This window comes from Cetorhinus maximus, chromosome 4 (assembly GCF_964194155.1).
Source record: "Cetorhinus maximus chromosome 4, sCetMax3.hap1.1, whole genome shotgun sequence".
Lineage (NCBI taxonomy): Eukaryota > Metazoa > Chordata > Chondrichthyes > Lamniformes > Cetorhinidae > Cetorhinus > Cetorhinus maximus.
The window spans coordinates 123,349,862-123,373,091 of record NC_135882.1 but is presented as its reverse complement, the minus strand read 5'-3'; the positions used below and the strand labels follow the sequence as shown (position 1 = coordinate 123,373,091).

General features: G+C 41.1%; 2 protein-coding genes across 7 annotated transcripts in view; both read right to left on the bottom strand.

Annotated features, from left to right (window-relative positions):
* lrrc69 (leucine rich repeat containing 69) overlaps window positions 1-5,943 on the bottom strand; it is a 103,279-nt gene extending 97,336 nt beyond the window's left edge. For 2 of the 6 annotated variants that reach the window (XM_078540725.1, XM_078540727.1), the window contains exons 1-2: window positions 5,393-5,938; window positions 2,322-2,448 (exon numbers count right to left, since the gene is read on the bottom strand). In XM_078540725.1, the coding sequence (XP_078396851.1) occupies window positions 2,322-2,448; window positions 5,393-5,569 (304 nt within the window). In that variant the 5' untranslated portion in view covers window positions 5,570-5,938. Of the gene's footprint in view, window positions 1-2,321; window positions 2,449-5,392 lie in introns of all 6 variants that reach the window. The other 4 variants (XM_078540726.1, XM_078540730.1, XM_078540724.1 and 1 more) reach the window with 4 other exon arrangements.
* Window positions 5,944-8,916: 2,973 nt separating this feature from the next.
* The window catches only part of otud6b (OTU deubiquitinase 6B), a 38,900-nt gene continuing 24,586 nt past the window's right edge, over window positions 8,917-23,230 (bottom strand). Inside the window, exons 6-7 of the mRNA XM_078540723.1 lie at window positions 11,501-11,607; window positions 8,917-9,457 (exon numbers count right to left, since the gene is read on the bottom strand). Of these exons, the coding sequence (XP_078396849.1) occupies window positions 9,373-9,457; window positions 11,501-11,607 (192 nt within the window). The 3' untranslated portion in view covers window positions 8,917-9,372. The remainder of the gene's footprint in view (window positions 9,458-11,500; window positions 11,608-23,230) is intronic.

Here is a 23,230-nt window from a genome sequence, read left to right as displayed (position 1 = left end):
GAAGAACGAACCATTTACAAGGTTAGCTAGCATTTGTGCCAGGAAGGTAAGTGGAGATGGAGTCAAAGGAACAGGCGATGGGTCTCATAGATGAGCTGATATGAGCTGGAGAAGGCATAAGGGAGGCGAGAGAGAAGCGAGAAAGAGTTCAGAGCTAAGCGCAAGGGGAAGCTAACTATACTGAAAGATTCTACACCATTATTTTATTGGAGTTGAGAGTACTAAATTTATTCCTGTGGATACATTTGACACAATTGTCCTAATAGTTACACTTGACTACCTTAATTGCAGTGAGCAAAACCATCAAGGTTTCATGGCAACTGATGGCAAAACAGTGCTGACTCCAACGTAACAGCTTGATTTGACCTAGCAATCAATGCACATCATGATGTTAAAATGTTATCATCATTGTGAAACTAGCTATCTAAATACTTCTATATGTCTGACCACACCTTTCCCCAGAAACACCTGCATCAATAAGGAGTTTTTAAAAATGTGCAACCAAGCAAAAGGGGGCACAGACACTAAGTACACCTATTTATTTATAAATTCAGAGCATGACTACACATTGCAAGTACCTACATGCAGCATCATTATACAATTTTAGAGTAAATTGGAACACCTGCAACTAGAGGAGGTATTAACCTGCAAACATAAGTTACTGATTAATGTGCCTCAGACATATTAAATAAATAATACAAATTCCAAATTAGTTACTGCATTAGAGTGCCCTCTAAAGGTTGAATTTGAAGGCTGTTTTCCAGGCTCTAAATATGGAAAAAGGTTATTTGTAACATACTTAGTCCACTTCTTTACAGTTCCTTCTCTTTTTTATTTTAGTTTCATTTTGATATGAAATTTTCCTTTAGATCTAGTTTACTTTTCAGCAAATTTTAATTTTATGGTCAGCACTTGATAGGTTGGACTTACATGAAGGTGTCCCTACCACAAAATGGAATCTCTCCAGTTGATTGAAACATCTCAAACATCTACAATCACAAACAAATCTTGGAAAATCATGGAACAAAATGTTCAGACTTGAAGGAAAAAAAATCTGGCACCAAATACAAATTAAAGCCAAGAACAGGCATACCTTAATTATATATTAAAATCTTCCAGCTATGCACACTTCATCTCTGCAAGGCATTATTTATTTGCCATGTTTATGCTACATGTTTGTGCTAGTTTTTCCAGCAAGGCATTGACTATGCCAAATATCAGACTCTGACCTCTAACTCACTGTTGACAACATCACAGATGATCAACTAATGATCACATAACAATCTAAACTTCACTTATTTAGCATGCAAAGGTTTCTGTCAGAATTCTATTACAGTTACGAAGAACATATACATTTTTCAAAAGATGTTTTTAATTGGGTATCAGAATTATCAAAAACATATTGCAGAGGAAGAATTGGTTTTATCGGAAAACGGGAAGAGTGGCAGGTGGGCAGGTGAGGGGGAAGTGTGGTGGGTGAGTGGGTGGGTGAGTGGGTAGGGTGGTAGGCAAGTGGGTGAGCAGGTAGAGTGGCAGGTGGTTGAGGGGGTAGGGTGGCAGGTGGATGAGGGGGTAGGGTGGCAGGTTGGTGAGGGGATAGGGTAGCAGGTGGGTGAGGGGGTAAGGTGGGTTGGGGGATAGGGGTTAGTCGGGAGGGGAGGTGGGTGGTTGGGGGATCTAGTGGGAAGTCAGAGGGGATCAGTAGTATAGTTACCCAGAAGTCAGAACTGGTTTTAATTCTCCTAACTTTTCTTGGGTAACTATTCCGATAAGTGAGTCCGAACCATCCGAAATTTCCAACTCTACCTCCGAGTTTCAGAGGATTGCAGACACAGGGAAATTGCCCATGGAAAAGACAAGCTTCTTGGGCAACTCCCATGTAGTCAGTGCATCGGGACTTCTGAGGGGTCCCCCAGCGCATCTTGGGGGTCCCCCAGCGCATCTTGGGGGGGGTTACCTCCGCGGTACGGCCATCCGGAGGTCGGAAGTTCTGGGTCAATAAAACTGACAATAACATTAGCCCTGAACGTTGAACAATTTATTTCAGCATAGTTTCATAACATAAGTTAGATAGTGTAGTTGTATTTTTAATATATAAATGTATATACTACAACAAATATTTGTACGTATAATATACCTATTATAGAGCACAATGTTTAATATACATTTGCACGTTTGACTTTAGTCTATTTGTTATCTCTTCCTACACAACTGATCTATACGGAGCAGTTCACTAATCTAAAATGAACGTAACCAATTTTCATAACTAAATAATTGGTTTGAAAAATACAAGCAAGAGTTAAGACCATAGTTATATTTACCAAGCACACTTGGAGACAACGTTTCTAGCTTGTTATCAAACAAGTGGAGCTTCTTTAATTGTCTTAGATGCTTCAGAACTTCTGGAAGCTCTTCGAAGGAATTATTCCCCAAGTTGAGCTCTGTCAACTACAAACAGTTATAAAGGTTTCCATATATACTTTGAAACAGAAATAGTCAGCTATGTTTATACAGTAGCTGCTGCCACTATATTAGGTACATCCAAATTCTCTTCTTTGCATTCATGGGCTACTTAGGTCCACACTCTGCAGGCTCAGATTTCACATATAAAGTTTCAATTTTTTAAAAAAGAAAAGATCTGCAAATGTTGGAAATCTGAAACAATCCAAATAATGCTGAGAATACATAGCAACTCAGGCAGTTTATAAAATTTAAATCTGCAATCCTGTTATTTTGTAGGTCTCTCTAGTTGTTGGTACCAATGGATCTAGATAATGTAATTTAGTATTTACCCACCAAAAAGGGACAACAGCAATAAGATATGTCATTTCAAACATCAAAGTCCACAAATTGAAAAGATACAAAGCAGAGAATGCGAAATAAGTGCAAATAAGACTGAGCTCCCTGAACTCCTTGGAAAGGATTGTGGGGCCCACGTTGGTGCACCATCTGTAATTTGGACACCCCGACGTTAAATAACAGCAGCATAAAATCACTTATTTAAAACAGCTTATCTCATTGTGAGCTGTAATGGGTAATCAGATATTAAAAATAACCAGATGGTTGGTCAAAGGTGTGGATTTTAAGGTTTGTACAGGCAAGATTTGGGGTAAGTACTCCAGTATGTAGGCCTAGGTGGCTGGAGGCATGGCCACGAATGGTGGGGTAAAAGAAGCAAGGCTGCACAAGACATCAAAGTCAGAGGAATAGAGAGTTCTGCCAGTTGGGGGGGGTAGGTGGTGGTGCTGCAAGAGGTTTCAGAAAGTAAGGAGTTAAAGCGGTAAAGCTATGAAGGATTTTAAAGACGAAAATGTATAATTTGAGGCTATGGGAGACCTGGAGCCAATGTGAGACAATGAGTACAGGGGGTAATGGGAAGTGGAACTTATACAAAATACGATACAGGTTGTACAGTTTTGGTTGAGCAGGAGTTTATGAAAGGTACAGGATGGAAGGTTGGTCAGGAGGTCATTGGAATATGAGAGTCCAGAAATGACAAAGACATGGATGAAGATTTCATGGAGATGCATTGAGATTGGAAAGAGGTGGCGATGTTATGGAGATAGAATAAAGGATCTTTGTGATAGAAAGGATTTGTCAGTAGAAGTTCAACATGGGCTCAATAGGATGCAAAAGCAGCAATCAGTCTGGTTACGCCTGAGACAGTGGCAAGGGTAGAGAATGGAACCAATGATAAAGAGGTTGTGGCACAGGCCAGGTAACAGCTTTGGCATTCCTAAAGCCTGGCTGCAGTAAATTACACTTAAAGAAGATGAGCAGTTTAACAGGAAGCGGAATATGGTGGCAGAAAGTGGTGTTATCGGAGATTGGATTCAGGCAACAGTGGGTAGGTGAAGTGGCAAGTTTTACAGGGAGTGGGAGCAGCAGTGGTAATGGTGGTTAGGGGATGTGTGCATGATTGTGACGGGTTAACAGTGGGTGGGGCTCAGGGAGATTTACAATGAGTGTAAGCAGGAGTTTATAGTGGGTGGGGATAATTGTGAAGGGTATATAAGTTGCAATGAATAGGGATGGGGTTATGGTGAGTGGGAGGGTGGAGTTAATGATGAGAATATGAGGGTTCAGGGAATCGGGGACGGATTTTTAGGGGATCGGGAAGGGACATTAGCGGCGATGTTTTACAGGCATTCGGGGTGGGAGGGGCGCGTGATATACAGGAATCAGGGCATAGGGTTAGGGGAGTCCAGGGCAGAGGGTTTAGGAAACTAAGGGACCTGTGGGGTTGGGGGTTGTGGCGGGACAGGGAGGGGGAGCGGCTTAAAGGGAAAAAATACACATGGATAGTGTGTTCACAGGATGTATCAATGCACTTTACAGTCAATGAAGTAATTTTGAAGTGTAGTCATTGTTGTACTATAGGAAATACAGAATCCAATTTGAGCATAGCAAGTTCCCAGAAACATGATAATGAGCAGATAACCCATTTTTGTGATGTTAAGGGATAAATATTGGATGGGGCTTCTGGATAACGCCCCTGATTTTCTTCAGGATAATGCTGTGGGATCTTTTATATCTACCTAAGAGAAAATACAGGGCCTCAGTTTAACATCTCATCTGAAAAACAGTGACAATGCAGCACTCCCTCAGTATTGTACAAGCACATCAGTCTTGATTGTTCTGCTCACATCTCAAAGTGCAATCTTTGCCTCAGAAGCAAGAGTGCTTCCAACTGAGTCAAGAATACACACAAGGGAAATATTGAGCGAAGCTGGGATTTGGGTGAATATAAGGCTGGATTGGGGTAAATGCGGGGCTAGGATTAGGGTCCACATGCAGCGGGATTGAGGTGAATATAGGGCAGATGATAAGATGAATAGAGTGTTGGAATTGGGCTGAATTTGGGGTTGAGAATCAGGTGAATATGGGATTGAGATTGCAGTGAATACAGGTCTGGGATTAGGATGAATATTGGATAAGAATAATATGGGTTAGGGATTGGGACGAATACAGGGCAGGAATTGGGTGAATACTGGGTGGGGATTGGGGTAAATATAGGATAAATTTAATATGGCGCTGGGATTGGGGTTAATATGGGACAAGTCAGACTGAATTTGGGGTTGAGATAAAAGCAAATACAAAGCAAGGATTAAGGTGGGGATTGGGATGCATATGGGATTGGAGTGAATACGGGGCTGGGAATTGACTACATATGGGATTTGGGTGAATATGGGCCAAGGTTTCGGGTGAATACAGGGCAGGGATTGGGGTGAATGTCAGGTGGGGATTCGGCTAAATAATATGGGGCTGGGAATAGGTTGAATGTGGGGCGTGGATTGGGATGAATATGGTGCGCAAATTGGCCTGAATATGAGATTGGGGGCGAATATCGGGCGGACAGAGCTCCTGTTCTTGCTGCCTCTCCGCCCCTTACATTGTCGAGCGCCTGTAGTTCCGCGGGGAGGTGGCTGAGCTGGTTGTTTTTCAGCTGGAGCCGGTTCAGTTCCAACAATCTTCCCACCGCCTTTGGGACCAGGGTCAGTTTTTTGCCGCTCAGGTCCAGCTGCCTCGCATTTCCTCGGAGCGCCCGCAACACCAGCGAGTCCGCCATCTCCCAACACCGCGTCCCATCTCCAGGGAGACGAGGCTAGCGCGCAGGCGCACAGCAGCAATATGTGCCCTCTATCGGCCGCCTGACTTAATCATCAGGTGTCCAGCCAGACACGACCTGAACAGCCAGACAGGGTGATATGCACCAGTATCTCGTCCAGTTCTCACTCCACAGGTCCACTTCAAACCAATGAGAGTAAATGCTGCCAGTTTGGTACAAAAGGGGCTGATCACTAAGTTTTTTTTTCAATTGGAAAAGTTTACACAAACAATTCATCCGATATTCTTAAAAACGATGGACACAAAATTAGATACGGACTGTTCATTGATCCTAGACAAGCAACGGTGTTGTATGGGCACTCTGCTATAGTCCTTCATGCCCTCTAGATGTTCACAGCAATTAATGGGGGAGCAGGGCGGGTGGGGGTGGAAACCTGAAGATAATCTCAAAATCTTATTAGATGTCATGGAATTTAGGGTAATATATTTGCATGCATTAGGGTTGGTTAACAAAGGAAAGTTGGAACAAGCAGGTCATTTTTGGGTTGGTAGGTTATGGTTGCCAGTAGTGGGGTACTGCAAGGATCACTGCTTGGCCCTCAATAATTTACAATCTATATGAATGTGTTAGGATGAGGGGGCTCATTATAACAACACTGTAGCCTTTCCATTTCAGCATGTTTGAGACCAAGTCATTTCTGGATTTTGGAATTTTCTGGATTGTGGGCAGAATGTTTAGGCCGGCAGGCACATGCCCAACCCAGTTGGACGTCAAATTGCGTGAGATGACATTGGGCAAGTGTGCCAACATCATCCCGTGCTCGCACGATATTTTGGTCGGCAGGTGCGTGCAAAAGTTAGCAGCGCCCGCTGACAATTATGAGGCCAAGTAGTGCAATTAAAGTTGTATTTGTATCCGTTTTTTCGTGGTGGGGGAATTGGCCAGCCAGACTTTGTATGTTTCATGAAATCTCATCCAAGGGCAGGATGGGGTTTCCGTTATTAAATAAAAAATATATAAAAATCTATGGACAGCCTTTTTATCATGTATATGTTCGGATGATTGATTGTGATGCTTGGACATTTTTCTCCTGATTTTAAAAACTTTATTTAATTGTTTTCAAGTCTTCAGCTCTGAAACAACACTCTGCCTTCAGGCTTTCATTCAGCGCTCTCCATAGCATGCGTCAATGCTCACCCTCCTCCAGTCCCCACCCCAGCAGCACCGAGCATTTCAGCGCGCGCTTCACGCTGGTTGGCCGTTAATTGGCTGGCCAGCCAGCGTGAAATTGCAGTCGGCAATCTGTTCTCCAGCTGATCCCAGACCTGCTGATCGCGCCCGCCAACCTAAAAATTCTGCCCTATAGGATGATGAAGAGCAATTAACTTTTTAGCACTAAGGCGATCAAGGAGTACAGAATAAATTGAGGTGGATCCTTTGTTGCCTCCATCCTACCTTTCCTGCAGAAATATAATAGTTTCTCAGAGGTGATAGGGCTGACAGAGCCAGAGGCTGTTGAGCAGTTAACCACACCATTCCTGTTACAAACTTTGTGCCTTCATACTTGAGGTGTTGTGCGGCACTGTTCTGGTTCTGATTGTTCATCATCAGCAGAGCTGACATGACCACCTGAAACAGTATTGTCTCTGTCTTTATGTGATAAAGTTATCTAATTACCTGATGACAAAGACAGCCAAAGTCTTCAACACTGCCTACCACCTATAATTACCTCCATCTTCATTACCCTGACAAAAAAAGTTCATGGATATCTTGATGCACAAAACTGACAGTACCTATTTAGTTGCTTCTGCCGCCTCCACCACCACCACATCCTTACTGCCCTCCACCTAGAAATGCCCGTCAATATAAATTGTTGTTGAATGAATCTAGCAAACATTCAATGAACCAATTCTAAGCCAAGTATATCCATCTTTCAGTAAGGAGACCAAAACTACACAGTCCTCCAGCTGCGGTCTCACCAAAGCTCTATCTAACTGTAGCAAGGTTTCCTTATACTCCACTTGCAGTAAAGGCTAACATATAATTTGCCTTCCTAATGGCTTGCTGTGCCTGCAAGTTAACTTTGTGATTCGTTTGCAAGGACACCCAAATCCCTCTGCATGCCAATATTTACTAGTCTCTCCCTCATTTTTAAAAAAAATCTACTTTTCTATTCCTTCTACCAAAATGGATAATTTTGAGTTTTCACCGATTATACTAAGCCCGTCAATACCTCCCATCAACTCCAACCATATGGAATCTGCAACTTTTTTACAGAAATTTCTCTACCTCACCATATCTTTCCCAGTCTTCAAAAGTCTTTCAAAATCTGCCTCTTTGACCAGGCCTTCTGTCACCTTTTTCTCTTCACGCTCATGTCTCTTAACTTCCTGCGAAACACCTTGGAACATTTTGTTCGGTAAAGGACACTAGAGATGTGCAAATTGTTGTTTCTTGCTTAATCCAATCATATAACTGCCAAGTGTTGATCACTGTAGAACAACCATTACTCATGATCTAAAAATAGGATCTGTTTTGATGCATCTCACTGTTCAATAAATAGATACACAAGTTCAAGCATTAAAGCGTTTACAACCTGCTTCAGTCTTAATCATCATAAAACTTAATTAACATTTCTTTACATGCCCATGATGCATGCTCAACTGAAATCAGTTGGTTTTCCTTCTCATTTGCACTTTCTATCAGTTTAGTTGTTGGGTTATCCGAGAGTCAGTGATAAGTTTCTGGCAAGTGCAAATGCAGAATTCCAAACATACCTGACATATTAAAGTATCATGTTTTCAAGCTGGGTCAGGCATCTCTTCTCCCTGACTCCAACACAGTACACTGAAGGACTTTTAGTTTTGCACTGGAATCTACTTTTCCCCCTGAGATGCACAACCATTTCTTAAAAAGTTAGGAATAGCATTTATGTTTTTTCAGCAAATTTCAAAATATTTGAAGAGGATTTTTTTAAAATTGTCTGTCAGAGGTCGTGCTCCTGATTTTTATGCAGACTGCTGCTGGAACAAACATGTAGATCCAGATGCGATAGGAACAGATTTGACAATGCGCAACACTCACACCTGTCCATTTGGCTGAAGCAGTAAAGGGAAGCCAATACCCATGTAGCTGTATCCCATTTATGTGTAGATAAGGGAGAAAACTGCAAAGACAACTTTTTATGATAGCAAGAGCTATTTCTGATTCTTTTTCAAAAGCCAAATAGTGTTTTTTTAAAATAATAAATTGCCCTTCAAATCATTCTGCCGAATCCACACAAATTGCATGAAGTGTCATTTTCAGAGATTAAGAAAATTACTCAATCAATAGATCTTTGCAATGTATTACAGCATGATATCTTAAAATTGAATGGTACAAAATATAAAGTAAGCATTACACGTTTGTGCTATAACACTGAATAATAATTAGAAGTCAACTGCTGCAACTTCCTTTTACAGAAAACATGGATGCCTGATTGAGACAACCTACTGGGCCCATTTTCATTGCTTTTCACATCTGAAATTTTATTTGTCTCACTATGCACAGCATATACTGAACAGCAGGATCACTGACATTGTTTAATCCCAATGAACACATGCAGTCTTCATTCAGCTTTTATTGCTGGTCTTCACACAATTAAATGGTCTGTTCAAGAAAGAAAAACTGGGAAATGCATCATCATTTTCAAATTCCCCACATGAACTGTGAAAGTAGTACAATTTTCAGCTCAACATGAAAATTACAACTGAGAAATTCAAATACTTTGATGTAAGAAGTAAAGTGTAAATGCTGATCAGTATTTAGCATATGTCTTCTGTAGGTAAGTCAGTTAATTGTTCTACAGAGTTATAATGTTCTCCCAAACCATATGCGTGTCTCATATACCTGTAAACAAGAAGAAAGTATTCAAAATCATAAGACTGTATGATATGAAGCAGTTTTTACAAAGAATAAACAACATTAGCAAGTGTTCCAATTTTACAACAGCCCCACTCCTGGCTGAACTCCTGACTGATTTTTTTTCAATATTAACAATCTGACTGTTACAAAACAGCATATTCTTTGACCAACTGTGACAATAGTGCAAGAGATTCACTCTTAGTCATTAAAAGAGTAGTTAGCAATTCAGCACATTTCCTGGTTTAATCTCATCTTCAATTTCTGATATCTGCTTACCCTGAAATAATATGTCACTTCCCAAAGAGTTGTACCATCCAAAATTACAGTATTTAGATGGCTGTTGCATCTGTAGTTACATAACTGTTGATATTTGAATTCTGACTCATCAAATTGGAGTCATTTGTGACAGTATTTCTGGTGCAATTATTGTTTCCTTCTTGCCTCAACGAGAAATGCTCACCATTAACTTTAGAAATGTTGACATGTCAGAAAATATTGGGTTGTTGTCAGCTCGTGTTAAGTTTTCAATGATATGTCCAACCTACAATATAAAGTCAGTCTACATACACAGCAAGGGTTGTGTGCTCAAGACTGGGTGTGGTGGTATTTACTTTTTCTAAAATTTATAAGGGAGCAGAGGATATGTAGTCAGCAATGTGGAGCGGCAAGAGGCCAGCCTGAAACATGAAGGAAGAAAAGTGATTTACAACTACAGGCCAGATAACTGAGACCAGTGATGCTGGGATCAGAAATGTGGTCTGTGGCCAACCCATCCTATCCCAAAAGAACTAATTGAAAAATAATTTTCTAATAATAAATTGGTCTTGATTTGTTTCCATATTTTAGTACTGATAACTTCAGGAAAGAAAGATTACTGATTCTCATATAAAAGCTGTCACTCTATCATGTAACTTTAAATTATTGTGTCATCTCCAGACTAACACAAATTGCAGGTAAATCTAAAATGAAAACACTTATCCACAGGAGTTAATATAGGGATTTAAATTTGAAATTGAATGTTCTAACCAACCTATTTTTTTTTGTACATAGTAGATATAGGCAAAAACAAAAATCTACTGCGGATGCTGGAAATCCAAAACAAAAACAGAATTACCTGGAAAAACTCAGCAGGTCTGGGAGCATCGGCGGAGAAGAAAAGAGGTTTAGATCTTGAACTCCCTCCTCCATCCCCACCCCCTTTCCGTTTCTTCCCCCTCCCTTTTGTTTTTTTCCAATAATTTATATAGATTTTTCTTTTCCCACCTATTTCCATTATTTTTAAATCTATATCTTTAATGCCCTGTCAGTCTTTCCACCTCAGCCCCACTAGAGCTGTACCTTGAGTGTCCTGCCATCCATTCTTAATTAGCACATTCGTTTAGATAATATCACCACCTTCAACACCTCTTTGTCCCTTTGTCTGTGACATCTTTTGATTATCTGCTCCTATCACTGCTTGCTTGTCCCTACAACCACCCCCCCCGCCAACTTCTCTCCCCCCACCCACCCCCCACCTTAAACCAGCTTATATTTCACCCCTCTCCTAATATTACTCAGTTCTGTTGAAGGGTCATGAGGACTCGAAACGTCAACTCTTTTCTTCTCCGCCGATGCTGCCAGACCTGCTGAGTTTTTCCAGGTAATTCTGTTTTTGTTTTAGATATAGGCAAGTCTAGTTCACAGGTAAGTAACAAAAATAACACTAAGTTCCTTATCTCAGCTGCACTGTGCTGAACAGAGGCTACACTCTTTCCTGTGTGCAGAGGAAGGAAACCAAGTCCTCTTAGTATCCTGATAAAGTGGAAGGAATGTCATCCAGACCTGCAGTTGCAGCATCTAATCCAAAGCATATTAGTGCAGCCAGGAGAATGGGCCATCTTTCTCCTCATTGCTGTTGTGTGATCAGGAAAGACGTCTTTTTAAATAGGAATATTTATTCTTAATAAGCTTTCTCAATCTGATGCAAAAAAGCACTACTAGACAAGTATTGTTGTAGTTTGTAGTAAAATCCCCAGAGTTTCCACTTACACGAGAATTATTGGTTTGCTTCCATACTCTTCACCTATTATGATTGGAGTTGAGTCAGCTTGTATCACCTCCACTGGCATTTGCAAAACGTGAGACAAAGCCCTCAACTGCAAGGAATTAAACAAATATTGAAGAAGAAAAATTAGATATTTTTAACATTTCGCAATTTTGAATGAAACCCAAAACCATAAGATAGATGCTGAGATAGCATGTGCAGCTAGTAGACAGAGATGAGGAGGAATTTCTTCTCTCAGAATCTGTGGAATTCTTTACCGCAGAGGGCTGTAGAGGCTGGGTCGTTAAGTATATTCAAGGTTGAGATAGTCAGATTTTTAATCCGTAAGGGAATCAAGAGTTATGGGAAAAAGGCACGAAAGTGGAGTTGAGGATTATCAGATCTGCCATGATCTCATTGAAGGGTGGAGCAGACTCGATGGGTCGTATGGCCTACTTCTGCTCCTACATCTTATAGTCTTATGACAGTCCTTACATCTTTGAGATATGGGTTTAATTCAGTATAAACAGATGCAAACTAGAGCTCACTGGTTTGCAAGTTAGTTAAAAAACAAACTAATTTTCTCGAACAGTGAACATCAACTTGGAAAAAATCATCATGACAAGCATTAAATGGTTTGAAGAGTAGAGCAAAAGTGCATGGCTGGAAGATTTTTAATTTTTACTGAGTGATGACAATTTTTCTAACCAAAATGAAGCAACTGCATTAATTATCTCAGAGGACAAATAACTTATGGTATCACTATATAAGTAAAAATAGAATTCATGCACCAAATTCAATATTATACCTGGAAAGCAAAACTAATCTTGATAATCAGTGTAAAGAATGAAATCAACTCTAGCAACTTTTGCTTTGTAAAAGCTCTTTGGAGCTCAGCGATATTTATATGAACTTTACATTCCCCCCCACCCCCCACCCATCCCTTCAATTTTGCGCAAGATATAGAAAAATAGCATGGATATTCAAATACAATCTTACTGAAAGCTGTAGTTTCCTATATCGTGCAGACCATCTATGTGATCAAAGACATTATCGGAGCACCATAAATAGCATCCAACTGTTTAAATTACAGTAGGACAGGCGCCTTGTTCAATTAGGCAGATCAGCACCAACTTCACAAGAGTAATTAGGGATGGGCAACAAATGCCAGTGATGCTCACATCCGACGAACTACTTAAAAAATTGCTAACAGGTTTAGAGCAGAGATTAGAATTAAATCTAGGGAGAGATCTACTGAGACAATAGATGGATGTTAACAGATTGACTGAGATAACAAGAACCAGGAAGAAAAGTGACAGAAGCCTCACTTCTCTATTGGCTTCAAGTCTTCAACAAAATTAGTTCAGGTAGTAATTATAATAACCATCACAAGGCAAACATAAAGACCAAAAAACAAAAACTAATTAAAACAAACAAGACAAGACATTTCACTCAACCTAGTTAGTTTGTTAATTGTAGAGTAATTCAGTATTTAACTGTATTCAAGTGATGGGCATTAACTGGGGATTCACTTGGGCTCATATATATGGGGGCAGACTGAAACTATGGCTATTGGGTTAGGAAGTGCATGTTTATAATGTGTGTCTCCAAATACAAATGTGTAAGTGTGTAAACATTAGACTCCAGCTCTATCCTTCGTCACTTTCCTATTTGGAGTATAACAGGAACTAGTTGCCTAAAGATGAAGCTTGGAAACTATGAAAAAAAGTTCAGAAATAAAACTAAAATGCCATTGGCCATTGTGGAAGAATGGGGTGAAATAGTGAAGAGTAAGGAAGCATAGTGCAAGTATTCAGAGAGAGTCTGGAAGTGATTCTAGCGTCAGAAAAATGATCCCATATTGGAGAAAGAGCCTCCGATAGTGCATGAGGAAGGTCTCACAGTACTAGTCCAATTAGGTTAGACAGTGAAATAAAGGCTGCAGAACAGTCTCACAATAGAACTAGAAGCAGAAGTCCTCGTGACTGTGAAGGTTTGGTGGCTGCCAATAAACTTGAGGGTAAATTAATGAGAGGCAAAACAAAGGGAGTCAGATCAAAAACAAAAATACCTGGAAAAACTCAGCAGGTCTGACAGCATCTGCAGAGAGGGATACAGTTGATGTTTCGAGTCCGTATGACCCTTCATCAGAACTAAGACATATAGAAATGAGATAAAATATAAGCTGGTAGAGTGGGGTGGTAGAGCTCGATAGGGGGGGCCCCCTAAATTTGAGACTTACTCAAAATAGCTTGTTTCATTAAGGAAAACCATCAAGCATCTACATGATGCATGTTTTTGGTGTATTATGGAGTAATATTGTGGCATTTGTAAAATATATTATGAACAAGATTTGAGTAGAATTTAAAATAGGAAGTTGAACTTGTGGGGCTTTTAACTATATCTAGATTTTAGCAAAGTAGGTATTTAGAGCAGGTTCCTCATATTAGTTTCACAGAAAGATGATGTTATATTTATAGAATAAACAGAGCAATTGCAAAGCTCTACTGGTCAGTTGAAAAGGAGATGGTAAGCACTTAAGGGAAATAAACTTGTAATTCTATGGGATAGAACAGTGGAATGGGACTGACTGACTTGATGGGCCGAATGACCTCCTTCTGTGCCATAAATGACTCTATGACCCTATACCGGTTGTGCACTCAGGCTAGACCAGATGCTAGTTTTGATGTGTTAGCATTAAGTACTAGGATGAAATATCCTAAATTCCATAATGTTTTAGAACAAATAAAACATGAAGAAAATTAAATCTAGATAAATGCATACTTTAGTTCCCATCCTCAAGTATCCCAAAGAACATGAAACTAGTTATTTTTAGTGGATGCTTCCCATGCTACCTTCCTGATCGGAATTCTAGCACACATGGTTTCATACAATTTCTTAGGGGTAAGAATGCCTGGGCTTGGGAAGCCAAAAGAAATAAAAAAGGTCGTTAAAGGTACCCTGACTGCTGAAGCACTGGCTCTACGGGAGGCAGCGGAGGTGGGATTCCATTTGCCAAATATTTTAAGTGAAATTCCGTAAAATCGATATCCTGAATATAATGGACCCATTGAATGTGATGTAGGTAATCGCTCATATGGAATAATGTACAGTAAGGTTTATGTTATCCATCACTGCACCAACTGTAATGCTCTAGTAACTGGAATTTCTGACAGCCCCCAAACCCTGTCAGTTCCAATTTGTTTAAAAAGCCTGCCGGAAACTCACGAAGCTGCCCAAAGGTTGGAAGCAGCAATTATCGCTCAGAGCAACTGCCAGTAAAACTGACAGCTTGAGTTTTGTTTGAAAAGCAGTTCTGAAGGTCGGAAAAGAAGAATGTAATGGTGGAAATTTCTCACCCGTGGTCACACTGCAATAATATAACATACATTTTATACTTTATTAATGAGAGTGCATTTGTTCACATCGCATTGTACTATCAAATCCACTTGGAGTGAACATCTGGGTACTGCGCTCAAAGCTGTTTATCCAAACCCATGAGAGCTTCTGCTTAGCTTGGTCTTAAGTTGTGGTGGTGATCTGTTTAGTTCTGGTTTTACTGTGATGCCTTGCTGTGCTGGGGCCCTTGACTGCCCAGCTGCTTCCCCTCTCTCTTCAACCCTTCAAAGACAGAGCTGCACCTTGTCTTATGTCCAGAGTAATGCAAGTCCCCATTAACCGGCAGTTTTGATTGCATGGCAGCACCCATTCCTGGAGCATGCCAGATGACAAAAATGACAAAGTATATGAGTTAGAAAGAAAGGATCTAAAATTAAATAAATGGATGCAAGTGATCAACTGTCAGATTGTTTTAGATTCAGTTGGACTCCTATACACAGCACCAGACTGGAACTGTGGTTATTGGAGATGTATGTTTGTCTCTCTAAATAAAAGCTTGTAACTGTGTAAAGATTAGACTCCAACTTTATCCTTTACCGCCTGGCTATCTGGATTAGTACAAGGTTAGCATTGTAGGTATTAACGGTCATTATACCGGGTTATTAATCCTAAAAGCAACTCTTGCCTGAGGTAAGCTTCCATCCTTCCACATTGTCTTGCTGTAGGAAGATTTGTAATTAAATTCATGCCAGATATACTAGGTGGCGTTTGTCCTACTCACTGCCTCAATTTACTTTATTTATATCCTCTGAATTACTAGTAGGACTTATGGTAAATTACTTGACAATTCCTCCACTTTCCCACATAAATGATATCACACATTGACTTAAAGCATCCTTTAAATATTCTGGTCTACAGATATAAACATCAATGTTCTGATTCAGCACTTGACTGTGCCAACATCTCGATTACCATTTAAAAACAGCAAAAAGCATAGCCTTCTATGGTGATAATTCAAAATGCTATTTTTTTCACTCAACTTCGAAAGTTCTGAATCCTACCTTTTCACTTTTCATTCTTTAAGAACATAAGAAATAAGACCAAGAGAAGACCATATGGTCCTTCGACAATATGAATATTCAATATGATTGATCTTCAATCTCAACTTCACTTTCCTGCCTGATCTCCATATCCCTTGATTCTCCTAGAGTCCCAAAGCACTCTTTCTCAACTTTGAATATAGTCAATGATTGAAGATCCAATACTACTCTGAGGTAGAGAATTCCAAAGATTTACAACCCACTGAATAAAGAAATTCCTGCTCATTTCAGTCTTAAATGATCAAGCACTTATCCTGAGAAAATGCCCCCTAGTTCTAGACTCTCCAGCCAGGAGAAAACAGCCTTTCAGCATGTACCCTGTGGATTCCCCTCAAACCTTTTATGTTTCAATGGGATTACCTCCCATTCTTCTTAACACCAGAGAGCAGAGGCCCATTTTAATAAACATCTCATCCCAAGAATTAACTTAATGAACATATTGCTATCTGTATACTAACTGTGGGTAGAATTTTACAGAGATCTCCCGCAGCAGGTTTAATGGAAGGTGTTGGGGAGGGGGGGGGGGGGGGGGGGGGGGGGGAAACGACGACGACAATGAGGCGGGAGGCAAAAAATTGGGTTCCCGCCAGCATAAAACGGCAGTGGGAACATGCGCTCCCAGTGTCATGGAGAGCCATTCCCACCAGAGACCGGCATCAAACCGTTCTGCATCCCATTAATGGGATGCAGATGAAGGCCCAACCAGAATCAGCTTCCGTGCCCAATCGTCCGTGTCAGTCCAGAACACGTCCGGACCGACGTGGTGTGCAAATGTCGGACTTACCTGCAAGAAGGCCTGTGGCAGCTCATGGAGATCGAAAGGGAAGATGGAGGCCACCAGCAACCAGACCCTGCAACACCACATGCAGCAGTGGGTGAGTGGAGCATCTACAATGTGGATCTTCTATCTACAGGATCTTCCAGAAGGTCCATCTTCTATCTTCAGAATTTTCCAGGAGGCGGGTCTTCTATCTTCAATACTGGGTCAGCTGATGAATGGGCACTTTTAAAATATGGCGCCTGGGTATGATGGCGAGGCACAGGCCATCCAGCCTGCCCCCACCATGCAAAACGTCAGGAAACCCCCAACTGCATAATTAATTGGGTCAACATTGCGTGATATGGTGTGAATTCCCAGCCGTCTCCATGGTGGGAAACTCTCCCTGCTCCTGCCTCCGCCAGAGCACTTAGTCCCACTTAGGTGGAAAATTCTGCCCTCTGTGTCTCTTGTATATGGACATGTTACAAAATCACAGAATTTCAGAATCTTTACAGTGCAGGTGGTGGTCATTTGGCCTATCTATTCTGCACTGGCTCTCTGAAAGAGCATTCAACCTTATCCCCGTAACCTTGCACATTCTTTCTTTTCAGTTGGCAATCCAATTCCCTTTTGAATACCTCAATCGAACCTGCCTCCACCACACTTTCATTCGGTTTGTTCCAGACTCCAACCACCCTCTAGGTGAAAAAATTCTTCCTCACCTCACTATTACAACTTTTGTCAATTATTTTGAATCTGTGCCCTGTTGTTCTTGATGCTCTCTTGAATGGGAACAGTTTCTCACTATTTACCCTATCCATACCCCTCAGGATCTTGAATACCTCTATCAAGTCTCCTCTCAGCCTTCTTTTCTCCCAGGAAAACAGTCCCAACCTCTCCAATCTGTCCTCATAGCTACAGTTCTTTATCCCTGGAATCATTCTTGTGAATCTCCTCTGTACTCTCTCCAATGCCTTCACATCCTTCCTCACGTAAGGTACTCAGAACTGGACACAGTACTCCAGATGACGCCTAACTAGTGTCTTATATAAGTTCAATGTGACCTCCTTACTCTTGTACTTAATGACCCTATTAATGAAGCCCAAGATATTATATGCTTTATTAACTGGTCTCTCAACATGCCCTGCCATTTCAATAACATGTACATATACACCAATGTCCCTCTGTTCTTCACCTCCTTTAGAGTTTCTCCCTTTATTTTATACTGTCTCTCCATATTCTGCCAAAATGAATCACCTCACACTTCTCTGCATTGAACTTCATCTGCCACTTGTCTGCCCAAACCACCAACATGTCTAACAGAATTAAATAACTTCCTAGAAGGCAGAGTGTTTGGAAAGTTTTCCCCAAAGAAACAAATAGCCAGGGTGGGAAAATGAAGGGCTATCTTACATAAAAGGAAAATAAAAACACATTCTGACTACAATCATATAAAATCATAGAAAGTTTACAGCACAGAAGGAAGCCACTTGGCCCATCGTGTCTGCACTGGCTGAAAAATGAGCCACCCAGCCTAATCCCACTTCACAACATTTGATCTGTAGCCCTGCGATTTATAGCACTTCATAAGAACATAAGAAATAGGAGGAGTAGGCCATTCGTCCCCTCAAGCCTGCCCGGCTATTCAATAAGATCATGGTTGATCTGCCCCAGGTCTCAACTCCTCTTTCGTGCCAGCTCCTCATAGCCCTCAACTCCCAATATTTTAAAAATCTATCTACCTCCTCTTTAAATACTCTCAGTGATCTAGCCTCCACTCTCCGAGGTAAAGAATTCCAGACATTCACTACCCTCTGAGAGAAGAAATTCCTCCACATCTCAGTTTTAAATGAGTGTCCCCTTATTCTGTAACTATGTCCCTTAGTTCAAGATTCCCCAACTAGTGGAAACACCTTCTCAAAATCTACCCTGTCAAGCTCCCTCAGAATCTTGTACGTTTCAATAAGATCACCCCCATTCTTCTAAACTCTAATGAATAAAGGCCTAACTGGTTTAGCCGTTCTTGTAAGTCAACCCCTTCATCCCAGGAATCAGCCTAGTGAATCTCTTTTGAACCTTTTGTGTTTCGTGCATAAGAACACCCAAATCCCTCTGTGCTGCACTTTTTTGGAGTCTCTCTCCATTTAAATAATAGTCTGCCTTTTGATTTTTCCTACCAAAGTGCATGACCTCACATTTTCCTACATTAAACTCCATCTGCCAAGTTTTTGCCACTCACTCAACCTGTCTATATTCCCTTGCAGATTCCTTATGTCCTCATCACAACATGCCCTCCTACCTATTTTTGTATCATCAGCAAATTCGGATACATTACATTCTGCCCCCTCCTCCAAGTCATTAATATAGATAGTAAATAATTGAGCCCTTAGGACTGATCCTTGTGGCACTCCACTAGTTATGTCTTTCCAACCTGAAAAAAAACCATTAATTCTGACTCTCCGTCTTTTGTGTGTTAACCAATCTTCAATCATGCCAATACATTACCCCCAATACCGTGAACTCCTATCTTGTGCAATAACCTTTTATGTGACACCTTATCGAATGCCTTCTTGAAAACTAAATACACTACATCTACTGGGTTCCCTTTATCAGCTCTGCTTGTTATATCCTCAAGGAACTCTAGCAAATTTGTGAAACATGATTTCCCTTTCACAAAACCATGTTGACTCTGTTTGATTGCATTAATCTTTTCTAAACGTTCTGCTATTTCTTCCTTAATAATGGACTCCAGTATTTTCCCAGCGATTGATGTTAGGCTGATTGGCCTATAGTTTCCTGTTTTTTGTCTCCCTCCCTTTTTGAACAGGGGCGTCACTTTAGCTGGGACCATCCCAGAATCCAGTGAGTTCTGGAATATTTCAACCAATGCCTCCATTATATCCGCAGCCACTTCTTTTAAAACCCTTGGATGCAGGCCATCAGATCCTGGCGACTTATCTGCCTTTAGTCCCATTAGTTTCTCAAATACTTTGCCCCTTGTGAAAGAGACTGTTACAAGATCTTTCCTCCCATTAACTCCTTGCTTGTCTGATATCTTTGGAACATTTATAGTGTCCTCCACTGTGAAGGCCGATGCAAAATATTAGTTTAAATTATCTGCCATTTCCCTGTTCCCAATTCTCCAGTTGCATCCTCCAAGGGTCCCACCCTCACTTTAGCTACTCTTTCTTTTTATATACCTGTAGAAGCTCTTGCTGTTTGTTTTTATATTTCTTGCCAATTTATTTTCATCATAAATTTTCTCCCTCTTTATCAGCTTTTTAGTGATCCGCTGCTGGTTCCTAAAAAATACCCAATCTTCTGGCCTACCACTAATTTTCATTGCTTTGTATGCCTTAATTTTTGATTGGATACTCTCCTTAACTGCCTTTGTTAACCACGGATGGTTCATCCTTCTCATCGAGTCTTTCTTTTTGACCGGGATAAATTTTTGCTAAGCGTAATGAAATACCTGCTCAAATGTATGTCTGCCACTGCTCATCCAATGACCTTCCCCTTAGTCTATTTTCCCGGCCGCTTTAGACAACTCTTCCTTCATACCTCTATAATTGCCCTTATTTACTGGTTTGAGATCCAAGTTGCTCACCCTCAAACTGAATTTGAAATTCTACCATGTTGTGATTGCTACCCCCTAGAGGATCCTTAACTGCAAGAGCTCTTATTAATCCTACTTAAATTACACAAATTACTATATCTAAAGTAGCCTGTTCCCCGGTAGATTCTGCAACATATTGCTCCAAGAAACAATCCCTGATGCACTCTACAAATCCAATCTGCCAATCTGATTTGTCTAGTCAATATGCAGATTAAAATCACCCATGACAATTCTGGTGCCCTTCTTACATGCCTCCATTATTTCCCGATTTATACTTTGTCCTACAGTGAGGCAACTCTTCAGGGGCCTATAGACTGCTCACACCCCTAACATCTTCCCCTTGCTATTCCTTATTTCCACCCAAACTGATTCCACATCATGATCTATTGCACTTATATCACTAATCACCACCACACTGATACCTTCCTTTATTAAAAATGCTATCCCATCTCCTTTTCCTTTTCGCCTATTTTTCCAGAACATCGAATACCCTTGAATATTCAGTTTCCAGTCTTAGTCACCCTGCAACCACATCTTGTAATAGCTATCAAGTCATATCCATTTATTTTGCTATTTTTCCTTAGTTCTGTTGAAGAGTCATACGGACTCGAAACATTAACTGCGTTCCTCTCCGCAGATGCTGTCAGACCTGCTGAGTTTTTCCAGGTATTTTTTATTTTTGTTTTTGTTTTCCATTTATTTCTATTTCTGCCATCAATTCATCCATCTTGTTACAAATGCTATGTACATTCAGATAAAGAGCCTTAAGCTCTGACTTTTTACCATTACTCATTCTGGTTCTAATTTCTGCTGCACTCTTCTGCTTATATTTTCTGCCCCTTCCTGTCATACTTTGATTATCGTTCACCTCTTCGCTACTCTGCACCTCCGCTCTCTTGTTTATTTTTGATTTTCTAAACTTCCTTTCAATTGAACCCTCCCCCCAACTAATTAGTTTAAAGCCCTATCTACAATCCTAGTTATACGATTCGCCAGGACACTGGTCCCAGCATGGTTCAAATGAAGCCGACCCAATGGAACAGCTCTCTCCTTCCCAGTACTGGTGCCAGTGTCCCATGAATCGGAACCACTCCAATCTTTGAGCCACGCGTTTACCTCTCTAATTTTATTAACTACACCAATTTGCACATGGCTCAGGTAGTAATCCAGAGATTATCATCTTTGTGGTTTTGCTTTTTAATTTAGCCCTGAGCTGCTCGTAGTCCCTCAGCAGAACCTCTTTCCTAGGCCTACCTATGTCATTGGTACCTACATCGACCATTACAACTGGATCCTTCCCCTCCCACTCCAAGTTCCTCTCCAGCCCAGAAGAGATGTCCTTAACCTTGGCACCAGGTACGCAACACAGCCTTCGGGACTCTCTGTCTTTGCTGCAGAGAACAGTATCTATTCCCCTAGCTATACTATTCCCTTTTGCTACTACATTTCTCTTTTCTCCCCCCACTTGAATGGCATTCTGTAACACGGTGCTGTGGTCAGTTCACTCATCCTCCCTGCAGTCTGTGCCCTCATCCACACCGGGTGCAAGAACCTCGTACCTATTGGACAAGGGCACTGGCTGAGGCTCCTCCAAAGCTAAATTCTGGATCCCCATACCTGCCTCACTCGCAATCACGCCCTCCTGTCCCTGACCACGGACCAAATTTGATTAATTAATCTAAAGGGTGTGACTGCCTCCTGAAACACAGTGTCCAGGTAATTCTCCCCCTCCCTGATGTGTCAGTGTCCGCAGCTTGGACACCAGCTTATCAACTCTGAGCTGAAGTTCCTCGAGTAGCCAATGCTTGCTGCAGATGTGGTCACCGCAGATTGCACCAGTATCCACATACTACAGCTGCAACACATCGCCTGCCCAGCCATCTCTGTTCTATTTAATTAATTAATTTGGATGTTAAATATTTTAAAAGTGAAGTTCTTAACTGTACTCTTCAGCTGTAATAACGTCTCCTGATTTAACCCACTTGGCCAATCAAAAGAGACACGGGAGAGATACCCTCCAGTCACCTACCTGTTTTCCTGTGACGTCACGCACTGGCTCTGCCAGGTATAAACAGGTTAAAGGGGCTCTCTCCCCTTCTTATCTCCCGCTGCCATTGCCCCTCTCACGCAGGCCTGCTCTCCGAGTGCTCGCGGCTCTCCTCTCGCTGTTTTAAACTGTGAAAATCCCGGCTCTCCTCTCACTGTTTTAAACTGTGAAAATCCTGGCTCTCCTCTCGCTGTTTTATACTGTGAAAATCCTGGCTCTCCTCTCGCTGTTTTAAACTGTGAAAATCCTGGCTCTCCTCTCGCTGTTTTAAACTGTAAAACTCTCTCAGTCATCAATCTCCAACTGAAGATCTCTACTGCAGCCAAACACAGCGCTCCAGTGCAGCCAAAGCCAGCACTGTAAGATAGCCTACTTTTATACTCTCTGAACTTAGCCTCTGAAAACCTGATTAAGCCAGTTATCTAATTAACTAGTTACAGTTACAAGTAGAGCCTATATGAGCCCTGTTTTAAGGCTGGACTAAAACTCACCTTCTTCCAACCCTAACAGCAACTTTTAGTTAATTGCTAAATTAAAGAAAGATTAGACTTTAGACAGAATTTAACACTCAATCTCCCTCAGTCACCAATCTCCAACTGAAGCTCTCTACTGCAGCCAAACTCAGCATTCCAGTGCAGATCTGGAGGTACACATCCAAGCACCTTTGAAATGAGATGAGGTTTTCTGCCTCTACCACCCTTTCAGGCAAAGTGTGCCAGGCTCCTACCACTCTCTGGGTGAAGACATTGTTCCTCATCTCCCCTATAATTCTTCTACCAATCACTTTAAATCTATGCTTCCCTAGTCACTGATCTCTCTGCTAAAGTTAATAGGTTCTTCCCATCCACTCTCTCCAGGCCCCTCACAATTTTA